The sequence below is a fragment of the Drosophila bipectinata genome, chromosome XL (genome assembly GCF_030179905.1).
Source record: "Drosophila bipectinata strain 14024-0381.07 chromosome XL, DbipHiC1v2, whole genome shotgun sequence".
Lineage (NCBI taxonomy): Eukaryota > Metazoa > Arthropoda > Insecta > Diptera > Drosophilidae > Drosophila > Drosophila bipectinata.
The window spans coordinates 13117503-13143114 of record NC_091734.1 but is presented as its reverse complement, the minus strand read 5'-3'; the positions used below and the strand labels follow the sequence as shown (position 1 = coordinate 13143114).

The following is a 25612-nucleotide window of genomic DNA, read 5'->3' as shown; positions in this document are numbered from 1 at the left end:
CTGTGAACTTGTAAACAAATTATTTTATAAAAGATAGTAAAAGTTAAGTGAAAGTAATAGTTTTGAATCAACGACATCAATTCATAAAATGAAAGGGCATGTGCTGAGCTGATGTAACCTCTGACATTGTACTAAAAGTGCACTAAAGCTTGCTAATATATGTATGCATGTGTGTGCATAATAGACAAGGTACTTGTGTCAACACAAGTACGTGCCGCCTTTAGGTGATTAATTTATCAGTAACGTGCCATCGGTTTGGGCCAATTATCTAGTCCAGTCCGGCGTTCGACAGCCATTAGGCGTTAATACTTTCAAAAGGAAGTGGCATAAATGCTTGACCATTGAGCAATAATCAAGCTAAAATGTAAGTTTTTGGAGCTCCTTCCATTGCCAGCCGGCTGGAAGGAGAGAGCATTGTTGTTATCGTTCTCTTGCTTCCTCTCTCTCTTGCCATCCTTGTTGCACGCTACACTTGGGATCAAAAGATATTATATCTGATGGATAGTTTTTTGAAAGTATATTAAATTAAAAACAATTTTTATCTTGCTAACAGAACAGGCATTTTCTAATTAATTATGATAGTGGTGTTCTGCTTAATTGGGAACACCGCTTAGATGGAAAAACCGCCAAGAAGCGATCTAGTTCCGTCGATTTGTGTTGCAATTTTGTCGCGGTACTGACTGTGGCAGCAACAGGTGCAGAGTGCATTGGTCTGTAACTCGATGAAGGTTATAACATACTGGTATTATGTATGTACATTGTTTCTTACTTTGTTTTTATTAGATCTTTTTATATAGCAGGCTATTCACAATTAAAACCGGTAAGGTGGGAGAGGGGCGTGTCTCCGGGCATGGAAGTGAAGTGCGACGGTGGCAAGGTCGCCACACAAAACACAAGTATTTTATTTGGCCCAGTAAGAGACACTTGTGGTCATGATAATAAGGGCTCTATAGGGTATCTAACGATGTAGTTATACAACCACAATGATTGTGGTTTAATCTTTATGTATTGCGCCTATTTCGATTAAACAATTTTGTTTAAAAACGCCCGATAATAACCGAAAAGATTAAAAAAAAGAAGTCTGGTTTTTATTATTTTTTTTTTTTTATAGAATAATGACATAGTAAAAAAATAAATAGAGAAATGTATATATTCCCACGTCTAAAAAGCTAAAGCCACAAGTGGGTTATATTATCGGGAGTCCTATTATCTTGACCGGCACTATAGTTGGCGATTCGATTGGAGCGCTTGGAGCTTCGTGGGGTTGAGGTTGCGGGCCATACGCGGTTTGCAGTTCACGCGCGATAGACGTGCCCGCTCTCTCACTCCCCCACCTCGCCGCCCCACCTGCTCAGCGTACATCAACCGCTCTCTCTCTCTCTCTCGCAGCATCTCAGACCTGTTGCACGCTCTCTCGCATCGCATCCCTTCCATTGCATTTCCAGTGTTTACGGTTCTTGTTTTTTTGTTTGTTTGTTGTTATTCTTGTTTTGTTGGTGAGTGGAAAAGGAAAGACAAAAGGAATATTATTGGAATATTCGAAATTCCAAAAAACACGCGTTGAGGAATTCGGAAATTCCACATCCATCCATCCCAGCGGGTGACTCAATCCCTTAAAGCGCATTCTACTCCCATAAAGAAGCGTTATTTAAGCAGGGGAAATTAAGTAAAAAAAAAACCAGTGATAACGAATTGTACTTAACTGATTGATTATAATGGGCGGAGAGGCGGAGTAAAAACACAGCTCTTAACAAGTGTCGCTTTTTCAGGTATCGTGGAGCTCTAAACTTGGCCAAAATACTCGAACTTAAGCCAAGGTAAGGAATATAAAAATCGAAATATTTTTTAAAATTTTCAAAAATCTATTTTTCCAAATAGACAAATTTCGAAAATACTCAACACACCGTCCCGCCAATTGCTAAGTCGCCAGATCATCATGGGATCTATAAACTGCAAGGAATACAAAACCACGGGTAGTACCCCCAAAAATACCCAATCGCAAGGTATGTATTTTTTTTGGTTCGAAAATAATCTCTAACTAGACCCCCCCAATCCCAGCCAGACTGTAATTAGAAAAAGGTAATATTGACCATGTTGTAGATTTTTTTGATAGGCTATATGGTCGTGTTCCTTTTACTCCGTTCGGAACAAGGCCGTTCGGATAATGGAGACTGAGATTAGGGGAGTGGGAATGACCTGCTTTAGTCTCGCCGGAATGAGCCCCCCATAGGCCCCCATATAGAGATAGCGAAAGAGAGTGGATGAGATGGCTGGAGAGCGTAACTAGTTGCTGAGTCATTGGCACTAGTGTGGAGATTGGTTAGAAATAAGAAATATTATTAAATATTTTAAAATATTATTTAAAATATTATAAAATATTATTTAAAATATTATATTTAATAGAACCTTTAAAGACAATAGTTATTTAAGGTTCTATATTCTCTATATTCTCATTTCTTATAGCTAGTCTTCACTGTACCTTCGTTAGTCACCGCTATCGGCTTTGCCTTTTAAGTTTTCTTTTTTTTTTTGTGTTTTGTTTTTTTGCATGACAACCCTCCCTAGTTGGCTGAAATCGGTGGATACCACTCATTCGCTGACCAGCTGCCGGCCTTTAAACGTCACAACATAATAATAGTTCCTCCAAAAATCCAGTGAAAATAATAATACTCTAAAAACGCCATCCCATACCCAAATAATTAATACTTAATTTTTTTTTCAACAAAATTTTGTGAAACTTGTTTCGTTAGAGGTATGTGTTCTCATGCAATTGTTATTATTATTATTATTATTATTATTATTATGGTTTTGAGTCATTTTCGAGCAAGGTTAACCGGTTTGGTTTTTATTTCTTGAATGTGTGGTTGTGTGTAAGAAATCCAAATCCAACAAAATAACATGGCGATTCATTGCTAATTAAACAAGAATCCAAATTTTTTTCTGTAATTATTTTACAAGCCAAGAGACCCCTTTTTTGGGATATTGATTTTTTTTTGCTTGGATGTGGATTCTCTAGGAAATGATTGTCCAAAAGATATAGATCTAGATTCCTATATAGTCATTGCCCAACCATCAATATTTGGGTCTGGCCCTTATCAGGGAAATATCACAATTCAAATAGAGGAAAAGCAAGTCACCGAGTCAGCGATAATGTTTCCATATCAGAGACCTGCTGGAAAACACTGGTTAATAGGTGTGTTCTTCCACTTGTCTGATTTGTTCTCCACTTTTCCATTCTGGTACCGGGTCTGGTATTACTCCTCGGGATTTGACCAACTTTGTGGCTAGTCATTGACATTGAAACTGGTTCCGAGGAGGATGACTATTATTATTATTGATTAATATTGATGGATGAGTCAAGATCCGCTTTTGTTGTGGTCATGTTGCCCAGGTGCTATGGCTATTTCTGGTTCATAAGCCAGGTGGTTACATTCTCTTTCTGGAGTGCTATTATATCTATTTAACACAAGTGCCTGAACGAATTAGTTATAATTTATTTGAAAGTATAAAAGCCTTAATTTATTTATTAAAAAAAAATTAGAAAAACTTATCCCACAAGCTTAGGATTTTTTAAATTTATTTTTGGCCGCCAGGAGCTCTAAACGAGTGATGGCATCGTCCAGGAATCGTCGTTGCTCCTGCAACTGGGGCAGCAACTCCTCGGCACTCAGAGGCTGTTTGGCTCCAGAGGACGACGAGGCAGTCTTGCCCGAAACTCCTATAGATCCTGCTGACTTGTCCGACTCCGCCCAGCGACTCCGCAAACCAGCCACGCCCACCGAAGGCCGCAGCATGTCTATAACCCGCTTGATTATCGAGGGATTCCCAGTTTCCGGCTGATGCTGGGGCTGGTCCTGCTGATGCTGAGGCTGATGTGGATGTGGATGTTGGTGCTGATGATCGCCGGCCACGTTCCCCTGAGGAAACTCGGGCATGGTCAGCAGTGGTCCCCAGAGAAAGGAGCCCAGTCCGGGCGAGGGAGCAGCCGGAGCTGGAGCCGGCGTGTGCTCAGCCTCCAGTTGCTTGCTCTGGGAGGCGAAGCGTCCGTCCAGCAGCTCCAGCTGGTGCTTCAAGTCGTCCAGCTTGTGCTGAAGATTCTCAAAATCGGCAGTCAGATTAATGGCCAGCCTGGGAGTGCTCCCGGCCCGTTGTAGGTTATCGATTTGAAGGATCAGTTGGTGTTCCCTGAGCTGAAGCTCCTCCAGAAGCAGTTGGGTCTCCGGCCGGGGTGGTTGCTCCACATACAGACGCGCCATTTCCGCTTGGAGGAGTTGCAACTCCAATCGCAACTCCGGCAGCTTCTCGCTGGCCTCTCCAGCTGCCAGGATGAATAGCAATCCCAGCAAGACCTCCAAACACGAACGCGACATTTTAAGAACTAACTTGGGCGTGTGTCTATACCTGAGCAGGCCGATGACTTTCCCTTCGAATGGAAATGGAAAAGAAAACTGGAAATTGAAAATTTTTATGTGCTACCCATTTACATTTTACATTTTGAATCTAATTCTTTTGTATCTCTCGCTCTTCTTGGTCTCCGCTTTCGCCCCGATAACCAGGTGGTACCGTCGGCTCTTACCAATCCAAGTGCAACAATCCAGCCATGGCCACTACAACGTCCACGAGACCCTCGTCCAGCGATGCTGTCGCGGAGTACACGGAAGCCGTGACGGTCGAATGCAAGATCACCGACCTGAAGGACAACGAGATGCGACAGGTGGACTTCGATGAGGACACCCGCGTCCTGCTGGTCAAGCAGAACGGTCGCCTGCAGGCCGTGGGCTCCAAGTGCACCCACTACGGAGCGCCCCTGAACACTGGAGCCCTGGGATTGGGTCGTGTTCGCTGTCCCTGGCACGGAGCCTGCTTCAATCTGGAGACGGGCGACATTGAGGACTTCCCCGGCCTGGACTCGCTGCCCTGCTACCGTGTGGAGCTGGGCGACGAGGGTCAGGTGATGTTGCGGGCCAAGAAGTCCGATCTGGCCAAGAGCAAGCGGCTCAAGAACATGGTTCGCCGCAAACCGGAAGACCAACGGGTGTTCATCGTGGTTGGCGGCGGCCCGTCCGGGGCTGTGGCCGTGGAAACGATCCGTCAGGAGGGCTTCACCGGACGGCTGGTCTTCATCTGCAAGGAGGACTATCTGCCCTACGATCGTGTCAAGATCTCCAAGGCCATGATGCTGGACATCGACCAGCTGCGCTTCAGGGACGAGCAGTTCTACAAGGATCACGACATCGAAGTGTGGCTGGGAGTGTCGGCCGATAAACTGGACACGGCTCAGAAGGAGCTGCACTGCAGCAACGGCTATGTGGTGAAGTACGACAAGATCTACCTGGCCACCGGATGCACGCCCTTTCGGCCGCCCATTCCGGGCGTGAATCTGGAGAATGTGTGCACCGTGCGCGAGCTGGCCGACACCAAGGCCATCTACGAGACAGTCACTCCCGAGACCCGGGTGGTCTGCCTCGGTTCGAGCTTCATATCGATGGAGGCGGCCGCCGGTCTGGTGTCCAAGGCGGCCAGCGTTACGCTGGTGGCGCGGGAGAACGTGCCCTTCAAGGCATCCTTCGGCCAGGAGATCGGCGAGCGAGTTCTGAAGCTCTACAAGGACAGCAATGTGGACATGCGCATGGAGAGCGGCATTGCCGAGATCATCGGAAACGAGGCCGGCAAGGTGACCGAGGTGGAGCTGGTGGATGGCACTCGGCTGCCCTGCGACCTGCTCATCCTGGGCACTGGATCCAAGCTCAATACCCAGTTCTTGGCCAAATCCGGCGTGAAAGTCAACAAGAACGGCTCCGTGGATGTCACCGACTTCCTGGAGTCCAATGTCCCGGATGTCTATGTGGGCGGCGACATCGCCAATGCCCACATCCTGGGTCTGGCCCACGATCGCGTCAATATCGGGCATTACCAGCTGGCCCAGTACCACGGCCGGGTGGCGGCCATCAATATGTGCGGTGGCGTCAAGAAACTGGAGGCTGTTCCCTTCTTCTTCACCATGATCTTCGGCAAGGGCATCCGGTATGCCGGTCACGGTGCCTACAGCCAGGTCATCATCGACGGCGACATGGAGGAGTTGAAGTTCGTGGCCTATTTCGTCAACGATGCTGCCACCGTCACTGCAGTGGCCTCCTGCGGTCGGGATCCGGTTGTCGCTCAGTTTGCTGAACTCATCTCGCAGGGCAAGTGCCTGGGACTGGACCAGATCAGCGATCCAGCCACCCGTCAGGACTGGACCAAGAAGCTTGCCGAACCACTGCCCACAGTCCTGTAGGACTCTCCAGAAGATTAATCCCTAAGATTTGTTGTTATTATACCATACATACATATATATTTTCATGCAATCGTTGAGTATTCAGTATACATATATACACATATATATATAGATATATATAGATATATTTATGCAAGTGTGTATATTAAATTTTAAATGTAATTGGTGGGTTTTCCTGCAGGCCAGTCGCCAGGTATTCTATTAACTTTTTTTTTCAATTAAATTGAATTTTTTAATATTTATTTTATTGGTTTTTAATCTGGCACTACTACTAAGCAGGCATTGTTAGATTCTATATTCTGGGCAGCCTTGATTCATCTGTCAGCCTGTCAGTCCCCCCACCAAAGTCCCACCTCCAGCCCAGTATTCAGTTCACCGAAAGCCCCCTAAAGCAACTGATGTTTAACTCGCCCGATCCGTCCAAATCGAAATTCCAAATTGAACGTATTGTTCCAGCGGCGAAGACCAGAGTCCAGCTAGAACTGACATGGCCAGCCCGGGTCGGGATCCGCAACGATCGTTCCAAGCCTGGCGCATTCTCAACGAAAGCTTTCGCATGTTCGCCACAAAGGTGAGGCGGTAGAAAGGTTAGAAAGTATAGTAACTAGTACTAAGCCCTCGCCTATACGACAGGCTCCTGTGTCCGGACGCCGATGCCTTAGCCTGCAGGAGCAACAGGGTCTAAACGACGCCTTGGGCTTGTGTGTAATCAATGTGTCCGGTGTCCTGCGCACCTTGTACGCCAGTCACATGCGTCTGGACGTCAACAGGACGCGTATGATCGTGGAGCAGTCGCAGATGGATATTGAGCTTAAAAATCGGAAGGCCCAGCTTTGGAGGACACAGTGCGAGCTGCGCAACAAACGGTTCGAGATAATCCATCAGAGGTACGCATCGGCCAAGATGACCGAACGCCTGGAGAAGGCCAGGCGCACCACCAGGTTGCTGGAGGAGCGCCATCGGAAGCTGGATGTCCTGGTTGGTACAACATGGACAAGTTATTAGTTTCTAAAGCCTTGTATTGGCCATACCCTTTCCCTTTCTAGGCCGTGGACAAGGGCGAACTTTATACATCGAGGTCAGTGATGCTCTGCTCGCGGATGTTTGATCTCACCCAGGAGGTGATCAACACCAAGATGCGCATAAATAGTTTTGAGCAAGCCAAAGCCCACATAAAAAGGTAAGACAGAAAATAGCTTCCTTCAGGCAGTAACCCCATATATGTATCTGATACCAACAGGCGCATCTTGGAATTGCAACTCCGTCGTATCCGGCGCCGCCGGCAGCTGTGCGAAGAGGTGCAGCTCCTGCGACAGGTCAAGGATCAATGGCAGGTTTTAATGCCACCGATGGTGATGCGCGTGTGGCAAATCATTCGCGGTTGGTGGGACTGTGTGGGCAGCCTGGGTCTTGGCTGTCACTCACCCCACAAGATGCAGAGTTCAGCAAGCGCCCTTAATCTGTTTGTGGCGTGTTTTTAGAGTTCGTTCATTCCAGGATCATTTAAACATTTTTTTGTTGTAATTTTTTAGCGGTCTTTCAGTGTGACCACAATATACCACAATAAAAGCATTTGGTATATGTGGTATTATCGATTGTTTGGTATTTTTGATAACTATCGATAGTGCAGTTACGCCCATCACTAGGTGGCAACACCGGCCGCAAGTTTCAACTAGGTGGCATCTGTGCTGTGAGAAAAATTGCAATTTTTTTCCGATTTCACACACACACGCCAGCACATAACGCCGCAAATACGCCCATCAAATTTTCAGTTAACAAAGGCAACAAGGCGTTAATTTTGGCCAAATAAACCGCTGAGCCTTCCGGGTGAGAGGAGACGACATTCCAGCCTAGCGGAGCAGCATCAAAGCAGCGGGAGTAAGAAGAAGCACCAGCAGCAACGGACAGCGCAGGCAGAAGAAGAAGACGAAGCAGGGGAGGAAGCCGATTCCGAGTTTATCAATTATGAATTTCCTGGGCTTTGGCCAGTCAGCGGACATTGAGATCGTGTTCGATGGCGCCGAGCACAAGACAGCCGAGGTCAAAGGGGAGGATGGGAAGGTGGAGAAGATGCTGCTCTTCTATGACGGTGAAACGGTTTCAGGAAAGGTTCGTTTGTTTGTTGAATTTATTTAATAATTGTGTACATACAAGGGGAGTTGCCCGCATCCCATGAAGCTTTATCAGTTAACTGCAAAAAACTCTCGTTAATCATCGCTTCCACTCTCCGTCATTATCTAGGTGAATGTCACGCTGAAGAAACCGGGCAGCAAGCTGGAGCACCAGGGCATCAAGATCGAGTTCATTGGACAAATAGAGCTATTCTACGATAGAGGCAACCACCACGAGTTCAAGTGCTTGGCCAAGGCCTTGGCCCGACCCGGAGATCTCATCCAGAACAACAGCTATCCGTTCGATTTCCCCAATGTGGAGAAACAGTTCGAGGTCTATGCTGGCAGCAACGTTAGGCTGCGGTACTTCCTGCGTGCCACGATTGTGCGACGGATCAGCGACATCACCCGGGAGGTGGACATCGCCGTGCACACCCTGTGTAGTTATCCGGAGATGAACAATCCTATTAAAATGGAAGTGGGCATTGAGGACTGCCTGCACATCGAATTCGAGTACAACAAGAGCAAGTATCACTTAAGGGACACGATCATCGGTAAGATCTACTTCCTGCTGGTACGCATCAAGATCAAGCACATGGAGATAGCAATCATCAAGCGGGAAAGCACCGGCACAGGTCCGACGATGTTCAACGAGAGTGAAACGATTGCCAAGTACGAGATTATGGATGGAGCCCCCGTTAAGGGTGAGAGCATACCCATTCGGGTGTTCCTTGCCGGTTATAATCTCACGCCCACCATGAGGGACATTAACAAGAAGTTCTCGGTCAAGTATTTCCTCAATTTGGTCCTGATGGACACCGAGGACAGGCGCTACTTCAAGCAGCAGGAGATAACGCTGTGGCGGAAGGCGGACATACCGCGCTATCACGTCGCCCAGCAGCAACAGAACCAACAGCAGCATCAGCAGCACCAGCACGTCCCGCTGCACGCTCCGCCCCATTTGGTGAGTGGTCCGGCAGCGCCCACGGTTGCTCACTCTCTGATTAGCACCAGTACGGATAGCGGAGAGGCGAGTGGAACTGTTCCGGCAGCAGGAACTGCCGGATCCGAATCCAAAATGGGCCTGTTCACCCGGGAGAGTCCGAATCAGGAGTTCAGCCAACAGCAGCTGGACTCACCGCCGCTGACGCCCAGCGAAGAGCCGACGTCTGCGGTGGGAACAGCACCAGAATCATCATCGGCGACATCCGGCCCAGAGCCGCCAGCACCCGAGCGTGGAATGGGCGATGGTGCCGCAGCGGCCACCACAAGTGCCTCGCCAGTTGCCATGCTATCCAGTTCGCCGCCGCCTTTGCTGCCGGCATCGCCGCTCACCCGATCCCAGGGCGGTGATTCCAATGAGCCGCAGGACGATGAATCGGGTGAGATCGAGACGAAAAAGATCAGCCCAACGCCGCAGGCCGCCGATTGAGTGACGGATGGCTGGGATGTATTGCCGCAATAGCAGGGCGGAAAGGCGGAACTATTACGCATATATTCGTATACAGCAGGAGCAGCAGCAGCAACAACAAAATATGCATATATCTATTTTTTTAAAGTTAATTTAAAATTGTTACAAAATCTTTTATTGAGGTTATGCGCGATCATTTACCAAAAGCAAAAGCAAAAGCAAACAAAAAACAAAACAAAAACGCAAATGATAGTAACGAAAACGAAACGAAACCTAGGACAAATGTGACAGGAGGCGATGTCGTCGTAGCTATATATATATATGAGATAAATTTTCCATTGGTATTATTGCAAAAACAATTGAAAACAAACTCACTTAACCTATCCCCCCCCATATCCTATCCTGTATCCCCCCTCCCCCCATTAACTGAAACTAGTGAAAGTCCCTAGTATTTCGATGATCATTCCCTAATCCTTGCGGGGGCGTTTGGAAAATCAGATTTTTCAATTTAAAAGTGTTGAAATTGCTTTCTAAAAGTAAGAGAACAGTATCCCTAAAATCAAAGTAAACAAACAGAACTCCAATACAGAGATAACAGCAATAACAAAAACAAAAAAACCACATTAAATAATAAAGTTTTTAGTCTATAAAGTTCTAACGAATCTAACGATGCTGGGGAGGATGTTCTGGCTGGAGAGAGGTCTGGAGGAACGGCGGAACGGATATAGAAGCGACAAAAACATGTTACATGCCTTGCATATGTACATAACACAGTTCATATACATAATATACACGAAATATATAAATATATATATATATATATACACTTAGAACCGCAATTAAACGAATAAAGCGATGCAAGCAAGCGCTAAAACCACCCAAAACCGACAGAGACAGAAATACAATGGTGGGAACAGTTTCTCCAAAGTACAGTGCGTTTCAGAATCATCATGCCGGTGATCCAAGGGTTGCCTTCTTTGGATTTTAAAGTTATGCAAGTCTCAGAGCTCTATATACTGAAATCTTCGAAATAAAACTCCCACAAGAGTGTTATCCGGTTTTCTCCAGGGATTAGTCATTACATAATTTCCATAAAATCTATATTTATTTTAAATTTAATGCGGGTTAACAAGGATGTCTGTGTGGAACAGCACTTAATCCCAGGCTTCCTTAATTTTAAGCTGGTTCAGACGCTCCTCGATGGTCACATGCGGCTTCATCTTGCGTATTGTTTGCTCAGCCGTCCACTTGGCCACCAGCTTGTCGCGTTTCTGCAGTTCCTTAGCATGACCCGACGATTGTTCCTACCAATTTGATTTAATAGTTATTATCTGTTAATCATGTTTAATAGTTGGAATGCATACCAGTGTCAGGTAGGGGTGACGGAGCAGCAGCATCACCTGTTCCTGGCGCTCGTACTCGCGGGTCAGTGTATCCATGGCTTTTTTGCTCACGGGCTTCACCAGCCGCCGCTTTCCACGGAAAATGTGACCCGGCACGGTCTTCTTGAAGAAGTTGATCAGCGTCAGTTGCATTTTTCTATATTTAATTTATAAAAACCAAAATTACAGCCGCACCACAGCAATTTCGGTTGCACAAGTTCGATCAGCTGATTATTTGTTTATCGATATAAATATTTTAAAACTATCGTTGGGAAATATTCAAAATAGTTTGATTATTACAAATTTTAGTTAATTAAAAAGTACCTTAAATATTTATACAACCAATTTAGTCTTTGTTCTATTATATTTTACCCACATAAATTAAATAAGAATTATTCTTATAAGAAACTATCGAAAAACAGCCATCGCTAACGTTTTCGATAATCACAACAAAGGACAATCGGCTAAAACTAACCGGCTAGTTACAGCATTATAGATAGACCAATTAAATCACATCTTTATAATATCTTGCTGCCAGATATGGATAACTAGTCGTTCCTGGATAAAGTCTGATAAGAAAAAAAAATATGAACTTTGCACGCCTGCGCTTTGAGCACATGCTCCTAAAAGGGCTTCGGGCCCCGTCGAAACAGACCCAGTGGTGGGGCCAACGCAGGCGATGGATGGCCAGCACAGCTCCTTCCCCAGCAGCGACGGAGAGTCCTGCGTCCTCAGCAACGCCAGCAGTTAAGAAAACATTGCCTCGGGTGAAACCGCTGGCTGAAGAGCGCTTGGAAACAGTCCTGTCCCCCATCCGCACCCGCATCATCCGGAAGAAGCGTCTGGCGATTGACGAACTGTCCGCCCTTGGCTTCCTCAACACTCGGGGATACACCACGGCTGAGGAGTACAACCTCGAGGACCTGCAAATAGCTCTCCGTCAACAGAACCTCTACGAAACGAAGCGTTTCTTCTCCACCGACAACCAGGACGTGGAGCAGAATGTTCTTTATGTATCCGCCAAGTATCCCACCGGTCAGCAGCCTCGGGAGATCTTCTTCTTCCGCGAGGGTTCCGTCGTCTTCTGGAATTGCAGCGACATCGAAACGAATAACGTGCTCAGCTTCCTGAGGTCCTTTGAACGCGAGTCCTATGTGAGTGCCTTGGTTCACGGCGAGAGCGAGGTGATGCCGTACACCTACATTCCATCTACGGCGGTGGATGTGGAGGGCGACCTGGTGGCGGAGAGCAGTGACTTCAACGTCACTTCGAGGGCCTTCTTTCAGAACGGAAAGTTCTTTGTGACCGCGGATACGGATAGTTTCCTGTACAAGTACACCTTCTCCAACGCCATCGCTCAGTCCATCAAGCTGGGCATATGGGAGGCCACCTTGGATCGTTATATCGGCTCCATTGAACATCTCACAGAGGACCTGAAACGCGGTCGCCGTCTGAAGATATCCCGCGCAGCCATGCTCCGGAAAACCGGCGAACTCTTCGCTCTGCGGCATGTCATCAATCTGTCGTCGGATCTGCTGGATGCTCCGGACTTCTATTGGGATCGCGAGGAGCTGGAGGCGTTGTATCTACAGGTGTGCTCATACTTTAGCATCACGCGACGTACCAAGGTGATGAACGAGAAGATCAACCATTGCGTGGAACTGGCCGAGCTGGTGTCCCACAATCTGAACGACGCTCATCACATCCGTCTGGAGTGGATGATTATTATCCTAATCATGGTGGAGGTGGGCTTTGAGGTGCTGCACTTTGCCAAAGACAGAGGAGATCCGCATGCGCTAGAGGTCCTGCCCCTCTCGGGCCAAGCGACTTTAAAACAAAAATAACTTAGGGCTAGACTTTTTGTACTATATATACCAAAATATAGATTCGTTAAACCTATCCGTGGTTATTTATAAGGATTAGTGTAAAACTTAATAATCGTAGATGTTAATAAGCTGGTTTCCCATCAAGAGTTTTCACCGTACGTTGCCCCTGAGCGTCAGCACCTTTTTTTTTCACGGCTACCAGCACGACCGGGGCATTGTTTACCTTTTTGTGTGTCGCTTTCGGTGTGTCGCTTAAAAACCATTTTTAATTGCTTTGCTGGTTACTCTGCCTGCCCCACTGTCACTTTTCTTTCGGCTGGCATTGTAAAAGTTGTTTGGCTGGGCTTTGTTTTCACCTGGTCGGCACGGCACGGCCCGGCGACAGCAATTGATGGACCAACCAACCGATCGCAGCCGAAGATCAGCCACCGTTTTGATTTGGCAATGCAGGCTCGAGTGCAGAGCCAGCCGTAAAGTTGCTCTAAAATAGGTCACGGCACAACAGCAACAAAAACAACAGTATGAGAAGAAACAACAACAGCAACAGATGCAGCAGCAACATAAGCAACAATACCTACAACAGCAACATCTTGCAGACCGCCCACTCATGAAAACACCAAGAAAAATAAATAAAAAGTTTAATGTTTATTTTCTTAAATTAATTTTAATATTAATATTTAATTTAAATATTTCTTACAATGTTGCTGAAGCAATATCCAAAAAGGGTCTTATGAAGGTTCATTGCAACTTTAAAATATTATTCTTAGTGCATTGCATACCTTAAGCAATTTCAAGTACTTTAAGCTGCCAAGTACAAAAATTAAGGGCCTTAATTATTAAAAAAAAATATATATATATAAACATATGTATTATATAGGCCTTAAAAAAAAACGTTCGTCTAGTAAATTAATTTTAAAAGCTGTTGCATTTTGTGCAAGCCTTTTGTTAACATGTTTTTTTTATCATTCTCATTAAGTAAATTCTTTTTAAAAAAAAAAATAAATAGGTTTGTAGAATAATAAAGTAACAAAAACTCTAAAATCAGCCACAAAACTCTCCTACAAAATATATCTTAAAATACTCCTTAAAAGTATTCTAATGTGATAATTAATTGCGTTTTAATGAGCTTCTTAATTGTTAATGAGATTATCTTTAATAATTAAGAACAAAAGCAATGGGCTTCCTTAATGCTGACAAACTCTTAATTACCAGAAAAGTCATATTCAGATTTTAGTCATCGCTTCCATTAGTGTAGGGTATCAACAGGTGTCGGCCTGTTCTCACCTGTCCGCGGAGTAATTGTTGTTGTTGCTGTCGAGCTGCTTTTGCTTTTGACACATTTTCATCGCTGTCTCGTTGCCGCCAACGCGGGGCTTTGTTGCTTTTATACACTGAGAGGAAATAAGGGGGAAAAATATAAAAAATAAAAAATTTTTATTTTAAATAGTAGGTAAACAACTCATATTTTATAAAGAAAGCTAATAAAAGAGGCCTTTTTTAAGGTTTTAAAGTTTGAACTTTGTTTTTAAAAATTTTAAAGATCTTTGAAGGGATTATGATTTTTTGTTTGATTTTCATTACAAAATAGTTTTGTTTAGTTTTGTTTACAAAAGTTTAGTTAGTTAAAATATTACATATAAGACCCTAGATTTTTATATTTCCTATTAAATTTTTAAGGTTTTAAGGCTTGAACTTTGTTTTTTAAAATTTTTGAAGAGCTTTTGTTTTTGAATTTTATTACAATACGTTGTTTGAAAGCTTGGTTACTTAAAAAGTTAAAAAAGACCCTAGATTTTTATATTTCCTCCTTAATTTTTATGATTTTAAGGCTTGAACTTTGTTTTTTAAAAATTTTCCAAAGAACTTTGAAAGATTATAGTTTTTAGGTTTGATTTTTATAACAAAACGTTGTTTAAAAGCTTAGTTACTTAAAAAAAATTATATTTAAAACCCTAGATTTTTATATTTTCTTTAAAATTTAAAAATTTTCAAGGCTTAAATTATATTAAATCATGAAATATGTTGCCTTGGAATAGAAAAACGTTCAAGAACTTTGAAAATATTTTTAAAAATGTTTTTGTTTTGATTGAATTTTATAAAATATTCTCTAAAAGCTTATATATAAAACCAAGTAATATACAACTCTATATTTTTATATTTTCTAATATATTACATTTTTTTTCTTCGTTCCTAAGTCTAAAATCATAAACTATCTTGGAAATATGTTTGTATACTTCCTTTGAAAGTTTCTAGTATTTCTAAAATTTTTTAAAATACTATATAGTTTAAAAAGTCATCCAAAATTTTTGTCAGTGCCTGTGTAGCTTCAGCTGCCGCGTAGCCCCGACGCCGCGTCGGAGCCCCAACGGCGGAGTCTCTCTTGGCGGCTTTTGGGCCCGGCTTGGATTTTGATCGATCAGTTGCTGACTTTGCGCGGCAGCGAGCGGTTTGCGACATTGCGATTGTTGATTTTTTATATATTTTCTAGTTAGTTTGGAGTGTTACTTGTTGTTGTTGTTGTTGTTTTCCGGTTCGAGCTCGAGTTCGAGTCTGTTTTTTTAAAGCTGCGCATGCGCCTCTTTTTGAATCGTGGTTTTTTTTTGGCCAAGACCAGCGTTTATTTTTTGTGAGTGAGTAGTGGATAGTGAGTGTGTGTTTTGAAAGTGAAACTGACCAGACTTCTGGGTGCATTATAATTAAAAAATCACAGATCTATTGTTGTGACTTCTGCCTGGGATTTTGTCTCTTAATGGGCTATAAAAAGTGGCGCGCAAGTTCAAATTCCCACAGAGATCCAGAGAATTCCACAGAGATGTTGTTGCAATGCCATTTATAGACGAACTTGATCAAAGAGGCAATGCACTTAAAGAAAATATATATATATACAATACAATAAGCTTGAAAGCCTCGAAGCTATTGTACACTCATTGCATGCCAATTTCAAAATCCAAATAGTTTTTATAGTTTTCGAGCCAAAAGAGCCAAAGCCTAAAAGTCGAATGGATATTTTCATTAACGTTATAAGCCCAATAAAGTTTTATTAAAACTATAACTATTATAGACACTAAATTGATGTGAAGACATGAGCTCATATATATAGAAGATGTAGTATATTAGCAGACCTTTGTGAAGTGTGACTGGGCTGCCCCTTCTCCCCCATGGAGTTGCATAATGTGGGGGTAGACCCTATGCTACCATTCTTCCAAGACACTGGTGGTGGCTCCAGTGGAGCATCTTCATCATCGCGTGTGCCACAAACGGGCGATAAAAACTGGAGCAAATTAACCGAGATTAAGACCCACAATTAGGTGCCCAATGTGAAAGTTAAGGCAGATTCAAGAGCCAACTGAAAACCTGTTGGCTGTTTTTGTCTTCAACGTGCTCGTGTTGTGGCTCATCTGCAGTCTTGGCCACTTTTACTGCACTCCCTCGACAAAGTACTTGAACAAATATACTCTTTAAAAAAAAGATATATTAAAAAGAAAAATATTTTCAAGAGAGTTTGATATATAAAAGCTAAGATTAGTTGCCAAAAACTATAATTTTCTTTAAAAAGAAAAAGAGTATCCAATAGACCTTATAGAGATTCAAACCCCCCTGGGGATATCTACTTCAAAGTGGGAGTGTTTTTCGGACGAGGATTGCTGGTGCTTTTCGGCCTGGCCATAATAATACGCTTCACTGACCTATGCCAAGGCCCCCAGCCAGCTGTTTTGGCCAACAATTTTGCGGCTTTAAAGCCATGGTTTTTTTTTTTATTTCTCTTTTTTCAACTTTTGAACTCGGCCAACTCTCGCCAGAAAACCAGACTTTTAACAAAAAAGGGCTTCCGACCAAGTTCAAGTTAGCCAAAAGTATCATTATTGACTTTTATTTTTTTGACTTCAGCGGAAGAAACACTTGAGAGATGATCTCTAGACCTCTAGACTTCACCCAAAGCTTTCATTATAACCATCATCATCGTCATCATCATCATTTTTTATCTCGATGCCATTAGTTTCCCATATCAGCGATGAAAACTGTTCGAGAGACATTTCATTTGGATTTATCATTTAATTTGATTGCTTTCTTCTGGCATTTTGATTTCCGTGTAAAGATCTTGTGAATTAGGCCCTCAGACTTGGCCAACAATGAGTTGACACTTTTCTAATATAGCTCCGAAAAAAGTACCTACATCCAGAGGCCATGACTAATGACTAAGCCTTATAGTTTCGACCGTAAACTAACCTATAAACGTGTTCCAATTATAACCTATCCTAACTCGTTTGGAATTAGGAAGTAGTTTTTAGCTTTTATGATTCATTTAATGTTAATTTTTAACTTAAAAATTAGACAAAGTCTAATTCTAGATCTCTAGACTTCTCAGACCTTTCGAAAATTCTAGTCTCCAGTCTTCAAGCCATTGCAGATTCGTTTTGGGCCATAACTCTACTGGCTATTTGCATTTTCGTTTAGCATTGAATTAAGTGCTCCACTTGACACACATATTGGCCAAGTTAGCTTTTATCTCTCTGGCTGTATCTTGTATCTTGTATCTGTTGGCCAAGTCGTAGAGGAGTGGGTGGAGTCGTAGCTATAGGCAAGGTCTATTGCCAAACATACCCATTTTTTTTTTGGCCAGTTCGTCATCTTATTTATTGGCCATATCGTCGTGGCCGAATCACTTTCACTTTGCTCACCTACAGGGCCACCCTGAAGTCCCCCGACTTGCGTAAACTTTCGTGCTTTTTTAACCAAAAAAAAAATAAAAATAAAAATAAAAAATATATGTTTATATACCACCATAATGGTAATAACAATAAACGTCAGAGGAGGAGCCGGGTTGTGTCCGGTAGGAGTGTGAATCAGGTGTTATGGCGGACATTTTGGCAGCTTTATTAGCAGGTTGGTGGTGCGTGTGTTTTGGCCATTCGAGCCGGGGCCAGGTATGTGTTTTCTTTTTCCGAGCTAATAGAGTTGCTGGGAAAGAGAGAAAAGCAAAACACAAAAGAAACCACGCTAAGGTCAAGGGACAACTGACCCCTGACCTTCGGCCATGATGTCAGTTCATGTCGAGATTGCAAAAAAAATAGTTTTTAATTCTTTAAAAAATCTTTAGTAATTTTTATAATAAAAACTAAATAACTAAAATTTCACAAAATTTCCAAATCATCTATAGAATTTTGTAATCCAACCTGTCGGCAATTATTCCACAATGTATTATAGTCTTTTTTGTCTTTTTTTTGGCCATTGTCTTCCACTAGCCATACGCGGCGTATACGCAATATGTGTTGCATGTATCCGCCCCAGTGGCTTTTCAAACTAATGAAAGGGCGGGGCTCGTCCGATTCTCGACCTGGGCTTGGCCTGATGCAATGAATGACATATGTATGCCGATATGCCGACTGGCGGAGCACGTGTATCCATTGTCCAGACCCTGGGAACGCGGTCATCTGAATCGCGGTTTTTTGGCACCTGTTCTCCCCCGACTAAGGGGTTTTGAACTGTGACTATGATGGGAAATCATCCAACTGACGGACGAGCCTCTCTAGTTTTTAAACTTTTACACTGAAACGAATGGAAATTAGTCTCCCATTAGCTGAACTAAATGAGAAGCGTGGAGAAGGGCTTAATTTTTCTATCTGTAGCGTAAATGGTTGTTTAAATTATTCAGAATCGTTTGGCGACGCCTTCAACGTTTTGACACGCAGCCCTCACAATTGCTCCATTGCTAAACCCTATCCTAAGACTCAGAAAAAACCCCATTCTAGGGGTTATAGTAGCTATATAGTAGTAGCCCCATATAGTAGTAGTCTCCGCGAACTTATCCAGCTGATTAATTAAAGAATCACAATACTCGTGGCTCTCTCTTTTAGAAAGAGGTAGGATATTTCTATCGCCGAAGGACTATTTGGGTAGCGGCTCAGTCCAGCCGGCGATGCCATAGTGGCAGCTCCACCCGATCCACCTGCAGAAACAACAAAAAAACCACTAACAATGCCCTACAATCTGTGGCTGAGGAGACGCCTCCAATTGCTGGCCTCGGTGCTATTCTGCTGCCTTCTCGGCTATCTGACCTCGGCGGCAGTGGCCAAGCCGACATTATCCTTCAGCCTGCCGCAAGGACTACAGGGATTCCCCTCGTTCCAGTCGTTCACACAGCAGATCATCGAACAGCGCAGCGTCCGGCAGATGAAGACCTACAGGTGAGTTGTGGATTCAATTCGATTGTCAGTCTAGTGGCGATCGAATCGAATCGAGGCTTTTCACTCCAATCGTAGACCATTGCCATGGATGTCACGTAGTCATGGGCTGGCCATGTTACCCATAAATGTTCCTTCGTAGCTCTCACTCAGCTACGATGTCTACTATATCTACTATATCACTCATATCATTATTTTTGCAGCGGGAAGCGGGTGAGCAACGATTCCCTCATTATGATATACTATCACGATCTGACCATAGCCGTTACGGAGCTGGGACCCCAGAAGCTGTTGCTGGGCTGTGAGCTGATCGAAATCTAGTGAGTATATATTGGATGTTATGCGGAAGCTATTGCATATTCCCAGCAAGCACTAATCCTAACCCGGCAATCCTATCTTCTAGCAACGACAAGGAGGGCAAGATGCTCCTGGAAGGACTCTCACACTACAACCGCCCCCTGGAGATCAAGTTTGATGAAATGCTGAAGCTGATGGATCAGTGCGAGCATGTGGATAAGATCAGCTATGCCTCCAGGCACAAGGCCAAGTTGGAAAATGGCGAACGTAGCAGTGGTGGAGGTACAGGAGGAGATGCCTCCTCGTCAGGAGACACCAATGATGGAGTGGCTCTGAAACTGGCCACCAATATCTTTCCAAGAAGTCCGTTCTCACTGCTGAGCGGGATTATACCAGGTATGATATGACTTATAGCCTTAAAGGAACCTTTTTCTAGAGGGATTATATCTATTATAGGAACCAAATGGTGTGGCACTGGAGATATAGCCGAGACCTATAGCGATCTGGGCAGTGAAATGGCCATGGATCGTTGCTGTCGCCAGCATGACCTCTGTCCGGTCAAGATCCGGGCCTATCAGCACAAATACGAACTGAACAATGATTCCTTATACACAAAGTGAGTTTAAAAATATTATATAGATGGTATATTATGGTAATATCTCTTCGGTGATCCCCCAGATCCCATTGCATTTGTGATGATCTGCTCTTCTCCTGCCTGAAGATGACCAACACCTCTGCCTCGCAGCTGATGGGCTCCATTTACTTTAATCTGGTCCAAGTACCATGTCTGGATGGGCGAAGCAATCATTACAAGTTCCGGGCGGCCAAGGAGGGTTTCTAGTTCCCAACCAGGACTACGAAATGGGGCGGGGAGGGGGATATTAAACGGGGTGGGGAGAAACTATGCTCAATGTACAGGAGGCCAAATGAATAACAAGGATATAAAAGGATATAATAAGAAGACGATACCCTTTTTTTGTATTTATTTCGTTTTTTTATTTTTATTTTTACCAACAATTAATTAGGCCCGCTTTTTAATTTTTTTTATATCGAATATTCAGTTAGCGTTATCTAGATAAGTATATAAAGTAGTGTTGCAATCTTTGTTATAAAAAATACAAATAAAAATATAAATATATATATATATATAGTATTTATTTATATGTATATCATTGGATTAGTTGTCTTTATTCTTTAAAAAAAAAAAAAACGTAATGGGACTACAAAAAAAAAACAAACACACAGGTTTTCTTTTTTTTTTTTACTTTAAATTTTGGATTCTTTTTTTGTTGGATTATGACCCAGATTTTTATGTTATTTAAGTTCTTAATCTTAATCGTTGTCTCACACAGAAATATTTGGATACACTTAAAACAAAACAACGCTCACAATGCAAATAATTATACAATTTTGATAAAAGATCGAGGGGTCTTTTCCATCCGTCTGACTAGGGGAGTCTTGTCTTCAATATATATATGTATATGTAGGTACTTGGAAGGGTTGTGTCGCCCATCATTATATCATTTTTGAAGAATAGGTGTGATGGGGGGTGTAGGCATCGCAGAGGTGGGGTGGCTGGGTGGCCTAGAAAATGCTAGCCACATTCGGTCCCGGTTGGGAGTTAGTGGGTGTGGGCTGGGTGGGCCGGTCGATGTCCTGGTAGCTGCGCTGCTGGCTGGTGGGGAAGACCGAACCCGTTTGGAGGCTGCCGCCCCGTGTATTGAACTCCCGGTAGAGCAGGGCCACGCTCACTGGCCTCAGGATCAGGTTAATAATGCTAAACGCCACGGCCCAGCCATCTAAAAATATATTATTAATATTACAAGTTAATTAAAGAATTTAAATAGTATTTAGTTTGAAATGAATGGATGATCTGGACTACTTACTCATGAATTTAAAAGAAATAACAATGCTGACTATATCAAAGAATATACTAGAAGCGTTGATGACGAGCGCCTGAAAAGATATTATAGATGGAAAATGAGTTGCCGGGGAAATGAGGAGGGAAGGATTATAATATATATACTTGATATTTATATCTTAAGACTATAGCCTATAGCCTAAAGTAGAATTTAGCCTACTTTCATAGAGGGAAGGATTATAATATATTAACTTGATATTCATATCTTAAGACTATAGCCTACTTTTGGGCTTGATAAGCAAAGAAAAACAATTGCATTTTCTTATTTTTAAAATTTAGCTTAAAAAAAAAAATAAAATAAAGTAGCCAGTCAGCAGATGTTCTATTTATAATTCTTTGGAAATTAATCCATCCTCTGATAAATTATTATAAAACACCTTTTTGCAGATAATCCAAACAACTGGCCTGCAATTATTGGTTTTGTGTTCCCATTTTTCTGTTTAACCAGCTGACTGGCATTACAAAAATAATAATAATAATACTTCCAGCCACTTGTTTTGAGAGCTTTTAATAATTAATAAAATAAACTCAAAACGATGACATATTTGAAAGTTCCCAGGAAAGTAGAACGAAAAGAAAACCCCACAGTTATCCAACTTTTTAAATTCTTGATGGAACTTCTTGGTGGAAGTGATTATAAAACAACAATTTAAAATTAAATAAATTATTTTTATTGATTTAATTCTCTACAGGATTTAGCTCGTCGTCCAGTTGATTAAAAGGCGTTGCTAATGGTTTTCCAAGGAAGCAAACAAAAAGCCAAAAAAAAATAAAATAAAAAAAAAAAACTAAAAGCTATAGCTAGGTAGACCAACAATTTATCGTGTGAGTGACCGACGAGGCTGCCTCGTAAATGGAATTGTAATGCTCCCGATTTATATAGCTCCCGGGGCCTCTGACCCAAAATGGCAATCGCGTGCTACTTTTCCTTCAAATAAAAAGCCTTTGGGGGCTAATACCGAAAGGTGTAAAAAAATGGGCATAGTTTGAGGGGGTGTTGAGGGGGGAGAGTGTTGAAGTGTTTCAGGGCAGGTGGGGCGTGGTCAGTTTTTTTGGACGGGTCTAAGGTCAAAGTTGAGGGAGCTTTTACCAAGTAAATCATCTATTAATACAAGCATACCCCTAACGGTACACGCAATCCAACCAATATGGCCAAGTATGTGAAAATATTTATATAAATAATAAGAAAGCACTGAGAGAAATTAATAGAGATAATTAAAAATCTATATATATTTTAATTATTGGATAAATATATACGTTTTTTTTTTTAGATTTCCTTTTTAATTATTATTTTTATTATATGTTTTTAGATTTTCTCTCAGTGCATTACCAAAAAGCCACCACTTTCATTAGCATACCACACCACGCGGTGTTCGAATTTGGTTTCCGCTTTTTTATTATTTTTTTATTTTTTTTTTGGCCAAGCCACTTGACGGGTTAAGACGGGGAATGGTCATAACTAGTGTGGGCGGTCGCGAAGATGGGGGAGGGGGCATGGAACCTGTTATGGTTTAGTTAACAAATTGATTGGCCACAAGCTAGGGAGTCTCTGGAGAATCTCCAGAAAATCTCCAAAGAAAATCCTATTATATTAGATTAAGCCTTATCTTATCGGTTAAAACCCAGATACCGACGAATCACAGTATTTGGTATTCAGTATTCTTTGTTCTATAATTTTATTTTAATTATTAAGCTAAAAACCCCTGCATTCTTTTTAAATCAATAAAAAGCATTTATTTTTTAGAGGTTCTATAGGTCTGTGATTGAATGACAAAGTGGATTAATCATTCAAGCTCAATCCCAATCAATCAATGCATTCATCAAAGTTTTCTATCATGATTTCAAATAGCCTCACAGATGCAGAAACTATTTTTTATTTTTATTTATATTTTGCATGAGTATGCTAATTACAGATTGTCGGATGGATTTTTAAGCAAACCGGTTTTTAGTTTATTTTTTAACAAAAATATATATGTTTTGAGGCGATATCAGGGTGACAGTGTCTGGAATTTGATTAAAAAAAAACCGCTTAACAAAACAGAAGGAAGTGCTAGTCGAAATAATATGCATACTTCAATTAATTGGATATATATACTCATATATATATATACAAGCCCCTATATATTGTTATCAGAATAAAAGGGACTGGGTTTCACCACAAAATGCATGAATAATAGCCTCCGATAACAATTCCAAAGAAATATTTCAGAAATTCTAGAATATATTTCATACAAAATACTCTCTCATCGACTCACCGTTTGAACTGCCTCGATGGAGTCCTTGCTGTGCATGGTCCAGAACATGGCGATCATGAAGAGGAAGTTGTAGAACACATACGCCCCCTGGTCCCATCTTCCCAGCATGGCATTCGACATGAAGAAGAAGTGGACAAAGGCCACCAGCTATATATATGGAGAGAAAATGCATTTGGTTAGCAGTTAGCATGGGTGTTGTAAGTATTGAGTAGAAACCGATCAGTATAAGCGGTTTAGTGCCAAGTGAAGCCCCACGATACGGCCTCCTTAGCCCAACCAGAGAAGTTGCAAATTGCAGGCCCTCGCCCTCGCCCTCGCCCTCGCCCTCGCCCTCGTCCGGTCTCGGAATCGGAATCGGTATCGGTTGTCGTTTTTGTGGTTAACTTGGTACGCTAATCAGCCAACCCACCCATCCATCCATTGCTGTGGCCATTAACCCAGGGAGGAGGCCCAACAAGTGAGAGTGAATGGGTTTAAGAGGGAGAGAGTCATATTTTACTTTCCATAATCTATAATAGGCCTGGTTTTAAGTGTTATTTCTAAAAATCCTAAAAAAAAGGATACTAAGACTGCTTTATCGAAAAATAGACTGCTTTCTCGAAACGAAACACTGCTTTATCGAATTTCAAGCTTATCTTTTTAAATAAAAGATTAAAAATATTACTAAATCCTTGTTATAACAATGCATTGTAGATAAAAACCCCTCTTTAACTTCTAATTATTAAAAATTAAAGTTAAAAATACATTTAATAGCGGTATTAAAGCCACAACCATACAACGATGACTAGCTATCTGAAGGTCTACAATTCTCCCCTGGGGGTCACCAAATTTTGTCAACTACGCCCATAATTTGGGATATTCTTTTGAATTTTGGACAGGGGAGTACCCGTTTTTGGGGATGCTGGGGATATCCAGAAACTGCTTTCTTACCTTCACACGCACAAACGGCGATCCCATTAGCTCGTTGAGGTCGGTCATGATTCTCCTCCTGGCTGTGATGCTCCTCTCTCGGTGTCGGCTCTCCCACACAGAAATTAACAAACAGAATTTTTTACAAAAAACTGAAAATTTGTGTCGAATCTATTTTCACAATGCACTTTCAATTGCTGCCAGCCCGCGCGCCTTAATAGGTATCTGTGTGTGTGTGTGTGTGTGAGAGAGCGCACTTGTTGGTCTTCCCCCACGATTTATTCCTTGCGGGGGGCGGCTTCGGTTTTGGATCCCAAAAAAACAGCAACAAATTACAACAGCCACAGCACAATAACAAAATTACACCACAGTACACACCCGTATGCACTTGTTATGTGATAATGCGTATTGTTTTTAGTAAGAGTGTGTGTGTGCAATTGTTGAATAAAAAAAATATGTGTGTAAAAATGTGTTTCTATTATTTTTTTGTCAACAGCACAGCAGCTCGGACGATTCTAAATTAAATCAAAACCGGAATATGTAAGTTACTAAGGTGAACTGAGGCAGTGTTGTCGGAGGCCCCCCAAAAACTGTCAACGAATGACATCAAAGGCTCCCCTTTTGTGGGTTTTAAGGCGCCAACGCTACACGGTCACACCACGAAAATGCTCGCCCCAAAGAATAGTGTGAACGTCCAATAGTAATTCCAATTTAACGGAAATTCCAATTGGATTATTATTTTCCTATATTGGCTATAATTTATCTGTTAAATAACTGTACTATATAGACCGATATATAGTTGCCAGGATATATATCCTTACAAAGAGTGTTAAACTATTTAAATCTTATTTAATTTGTAAAGGAAAACATGTTGATTTTTATTAAAAATTATGAAAATGTAAACACTCATATTTCCATTGCCTACTTTTAAGGGCGCCTGGAAGTCCAATAGAAATAAAGAGTACAATTTTACCGTTATATTGCGTATGATAACATTCCAAAAGAGGCTTTAGTTTGGTAGCTATTTAATAAAAAAAAAAA

The 25612-nt window shown here is 42.3% G+C and overlaps 8 protein-coding genes across 11 annotated transcripts; 5 read left to right on the top strand and 3 right to left on the bottom strand.

The window, feature by feature from the left end:
- Positions 1-178: 178 nt before the first annotated feature.
- LOC108124092 (apoptosis-inducing factor 3) lies at positions 179-6519 on the top strand. Of its 3 annotated transcripts, none has more exons than XM_017239628.3 (4): positions 179-364; positions 1770-1817; positions 1879-2003; positions 4557-6519. In XM_017239628.3, coding segments are annotated over exons 1-4 (1896 nt in total). In that variant the 5' UTR covers positions 179-362; the 3' UTR covers positions 6278-6519. The 3 variants fall into 3 exon arrangements, with proteins under 3 accessions (XP_017095117.2, XP_017095118.2, XP_017095119.2); XM_017239629.3 differs by lacking the exon at positions 179-364 and adding an exon at positions 1305-1496; XM_017239630.3 differs by lacking the exons at positions 179-364; positions 1770-1817; positions 1879-2003 and adding an exon at positions 2593-2752.
- Positions 3545-4427, bottom strand: LOC108124094 (uncharacterized). The gene has a single exon (XM_017239631.3). It carries the CDS (start codon positions 4368-4370, stop codon positions 3561-3563), a length of 810 nt encoding a protein of 269 aa, XP_017095120.2. The 5' UTR covers positions 4371-4427; the 3' UTR covers positions 3545-3560.
- Positions 6520-6618: 99 nt separating the features above from the next.
- LOC108124097 (uncharacterized) lies at positions 6619-7865 on the top strand. The gene is made up of 4 exons (XM_017239636.3): positions 6619-6848; positions 6911-7255; positions 7324-7457; positions 7518-7865. The coding sequence occupies exons 1-4, from the start codon at positions 6765-6767 to the stop codon at positions 7756-7758; spliced, it is 804 nt and encodes a 267-aa protein (XP_017095125.2). The 5' UTR covers positions 6619-6764; the 3' UTR covers positions 7759-7865.
- Positions 7866-7949: 84 nt separating this feature from the next.
- Vps26 (vacuolar protein sorting 26) lies at positions 7950-10016 on the top strand. Its single transcript, XM_017239634.3, has 2 exons — positions 7950-8386; positions 8519-10016. The coding sequence occupies exons 1-2, from the start codon at positions 8243-8245 to the stop codon at positions 9818-9820; spliced, it is 1446 nt and encodes a 481-aa protein (XP_017095123.1). The 5' UTR covers positions 7950-8242; the 3' UTR covers positions 9821-10016.
- An 866-nt stretch (positions 10017-10882) lies between these two features.
- On the bottom strand, positions 10883-11421 carry LOC108124098 (large ribosomal subunit protein mL63). Its single transcript, XM_017239637.3, has 2 exons — positions 11164-11421; positions 10883-11103 (listed from the first exon to the last, which is right to left on the bottom strand). The coding sequence occupies exons 1-2, from the start codon at positions 11332-11334 to the stop codon at positions 10954-10956; spliced, it is 321 nt and encodes a 106-aa protein (XP_017095126.1). The 5' UTR covers positions 11335-11421; the 3' UTR covers positions 10883-10953.
- Positions 11422-11615: 194 nt separating this feature from the next.
- On the top strand, positions 11616-13080 carry LOC108124023 (required for meiotic nuclear division protein 1 homolog). Its single transcript, XM_017239503.3, has one exon. The coding sequence runs from the start codon at positions 11769-11771 to the stop codon at positions 13023-13025; it is 1257 nt and encodes a 418-aa protein (XP_017094992.1). The 5' UTR covers positions 11616-11768; the 3' UTR covers positions 13026-13080.
- Positions 13081-15503: 2423 nt separating this feature from the next.
- On the top strand, positions 15504-20777 carry LOC108124106 (uncharacterized). Of its 2 annotated transcripts, none has more exons than XM_017239649.3 (6): positions 15504-15633; positions 18863-19192; positions 19393-19509; positions 19593-19882; positions 19943-20102; positions 20165-20777. In XM_017239649.3, the coding sequence occupies exons 2-6, from the start codon at positions 18984-18986 to the stop codon at positions 20325-20327; spliced, it is 939 nt and encodes a 312-aa protein (XP_017095138.1). In that variant the 5' UTR covers positions 15504-15633; positions 18863-18983; the 3' UTR covers positions 20328-20777. The 2 variants fall into 2 exon arrangements, with proteins under 2 accessions (XP_017095138.1, XP_017095137.1); XM_017239648.3 differs by having other exon boundaries at positions 15516-15637.
- LOC108124113 (type-1 angiotensin II receptor-associated protein) lies at positions 20621-25169 on the bottom strand. The gene is made up of 4 exons (XM_017239662.3): positions 24593-25169; positions 23663-23809; positions 21373-21442; positions 20621-21285 (listed from the first exon to the last, which is right to left on the bottom strand). Exons 1-4 carry the CDS (start codon positions 24638-24640, stop codon positions 21071-21073), a joined length of 480 nt encoding a protein of 159 aa, XP_017095151.1. The 5' UTR covers positions 24641-25169; the 3' UTR covers positions 20621-21070.
- Positions 25170-25612: the final 443 nt, after the last annotated feature.

Bases quoted from the DNA above. Each gene is read 5' to 3' on its own strand.
- LOC108124092 (XM_017239628.3), top strand. The intron at 1,818-1,878 runs GTAAGGAATATA...TTTTCCAAATAG, and splicing joins ATACTCGAACTTAAGCCAAG to ACAAATTTCGAAAATACTCA. The intron at 2,004-4,556 runs GTATGTATTTTT...CCCGATAACCAG, and splicing joins CAAAAATACCCAATCGCAAG to GTGGTACCGTCGGCTCTTAC.
- LOC108124094 (XM_017239631.3), bottom strand. From the start codon at position 4,370: ATGTCGCGTTCGTGTTTGGAGGTCTTGCTGGGATTGCTATTCATCCTG.
- LOC108124097 (XM_017239636.3), top strand. From the start codon at position 6,765: ATGGCCAGCCCGGGTCGGGATCCGCAACGATCGTTCCAAGCCTGGCGC. The intron at 6,849-6,910 runs GTGAGGCGGTAG...CCTATACGACAG, and splicing joins TTCGCATGTTCGCCACAAAG to GCTCCTGTGTCCGGACGCCG. The intron at 7,256-7,323 runs GTTGGTACAACA...TTCCCTTTCTAG, and splicing joins ATCGGAAGCTGGATGTCCTG to GCCGTGGACAAGGGCGAACT.
- Vps26 (XM_017239634.3), top strand. From the start codon at position 8,243: ATGAATTTCCTGGGCTTTGGCCAGTCAGCGGACATTGAGATCGTGTTC. The intron at 8,387-8,518 runs GTTCGTTTGTTT...GTCATTATCTAG, and splicing joins GTGAAACGGTTTCAGGAAAG to GTGAATGTCACGCTGAAGAA.
- LOC108124098 (XM_017239637.3), bottom strand. From the start codon at position 11,334: ATGCAACTGACGCTGATCAACTTCTTCAAGAAGACCGTGCCGGGTCAC. The intron at 11,104-11,163 runs GTATGCATTCCA...TCAAATTGGTAG, and splicing joins GTCACCCCTACCTGACACTG to GAACAATCGTCGGGTCATGC.
- LOC108124023 (XM_017239503.3), top strand. From the start codon at position 11,769: ATGAACTTTGCACGCCTGCGCTTTGAGCACATGCTCCTAAAAGGGCTT.
- LOC108124106 (XM_017239649.3), top strand. From the start codon at position 18,984: ATGCCCTACAATCTGTGGCTGAGGAGACGCCTCCAATTGCTGGCCTCG. The intron at 19,193-19,392 runs GTGAGTTGTGGA...TTATTTTTGCAG, and splicing joins CGGCAGATGAAGACCTACAG to CGGGAAGCGGGTGAGCAACG. The intron at 20,103-20,164 runs GTGAGTTTAAAA...GTGATCCCCCAG, and splicing joins AATGATTCCTTATACACAAA to ATCCCATTGCATTTGTGATG.
- LOC108124113 (XM_017239662.3), bottom strand. From the start codon at position 24,640: ATGACCGACCTCAACGAGCTAATGGGATCGCCGTTTGTGCGTGTGAAG. The intron at 23,810-24,592 runs GTAAGAAAGCAG...CCATATATATAG, and splicing joins CGCCGTTTGTGCGTGTGAAG to CTGGTGGCCTTTGTCCACTT. The intron at 21,286-21,372 runs GTAAGTAGTCCA...ATATATTTTTAG, and splicing joins TATTTCTTTTAAATTCATGA to ATGGCTGGGCCGTGGCGTTT.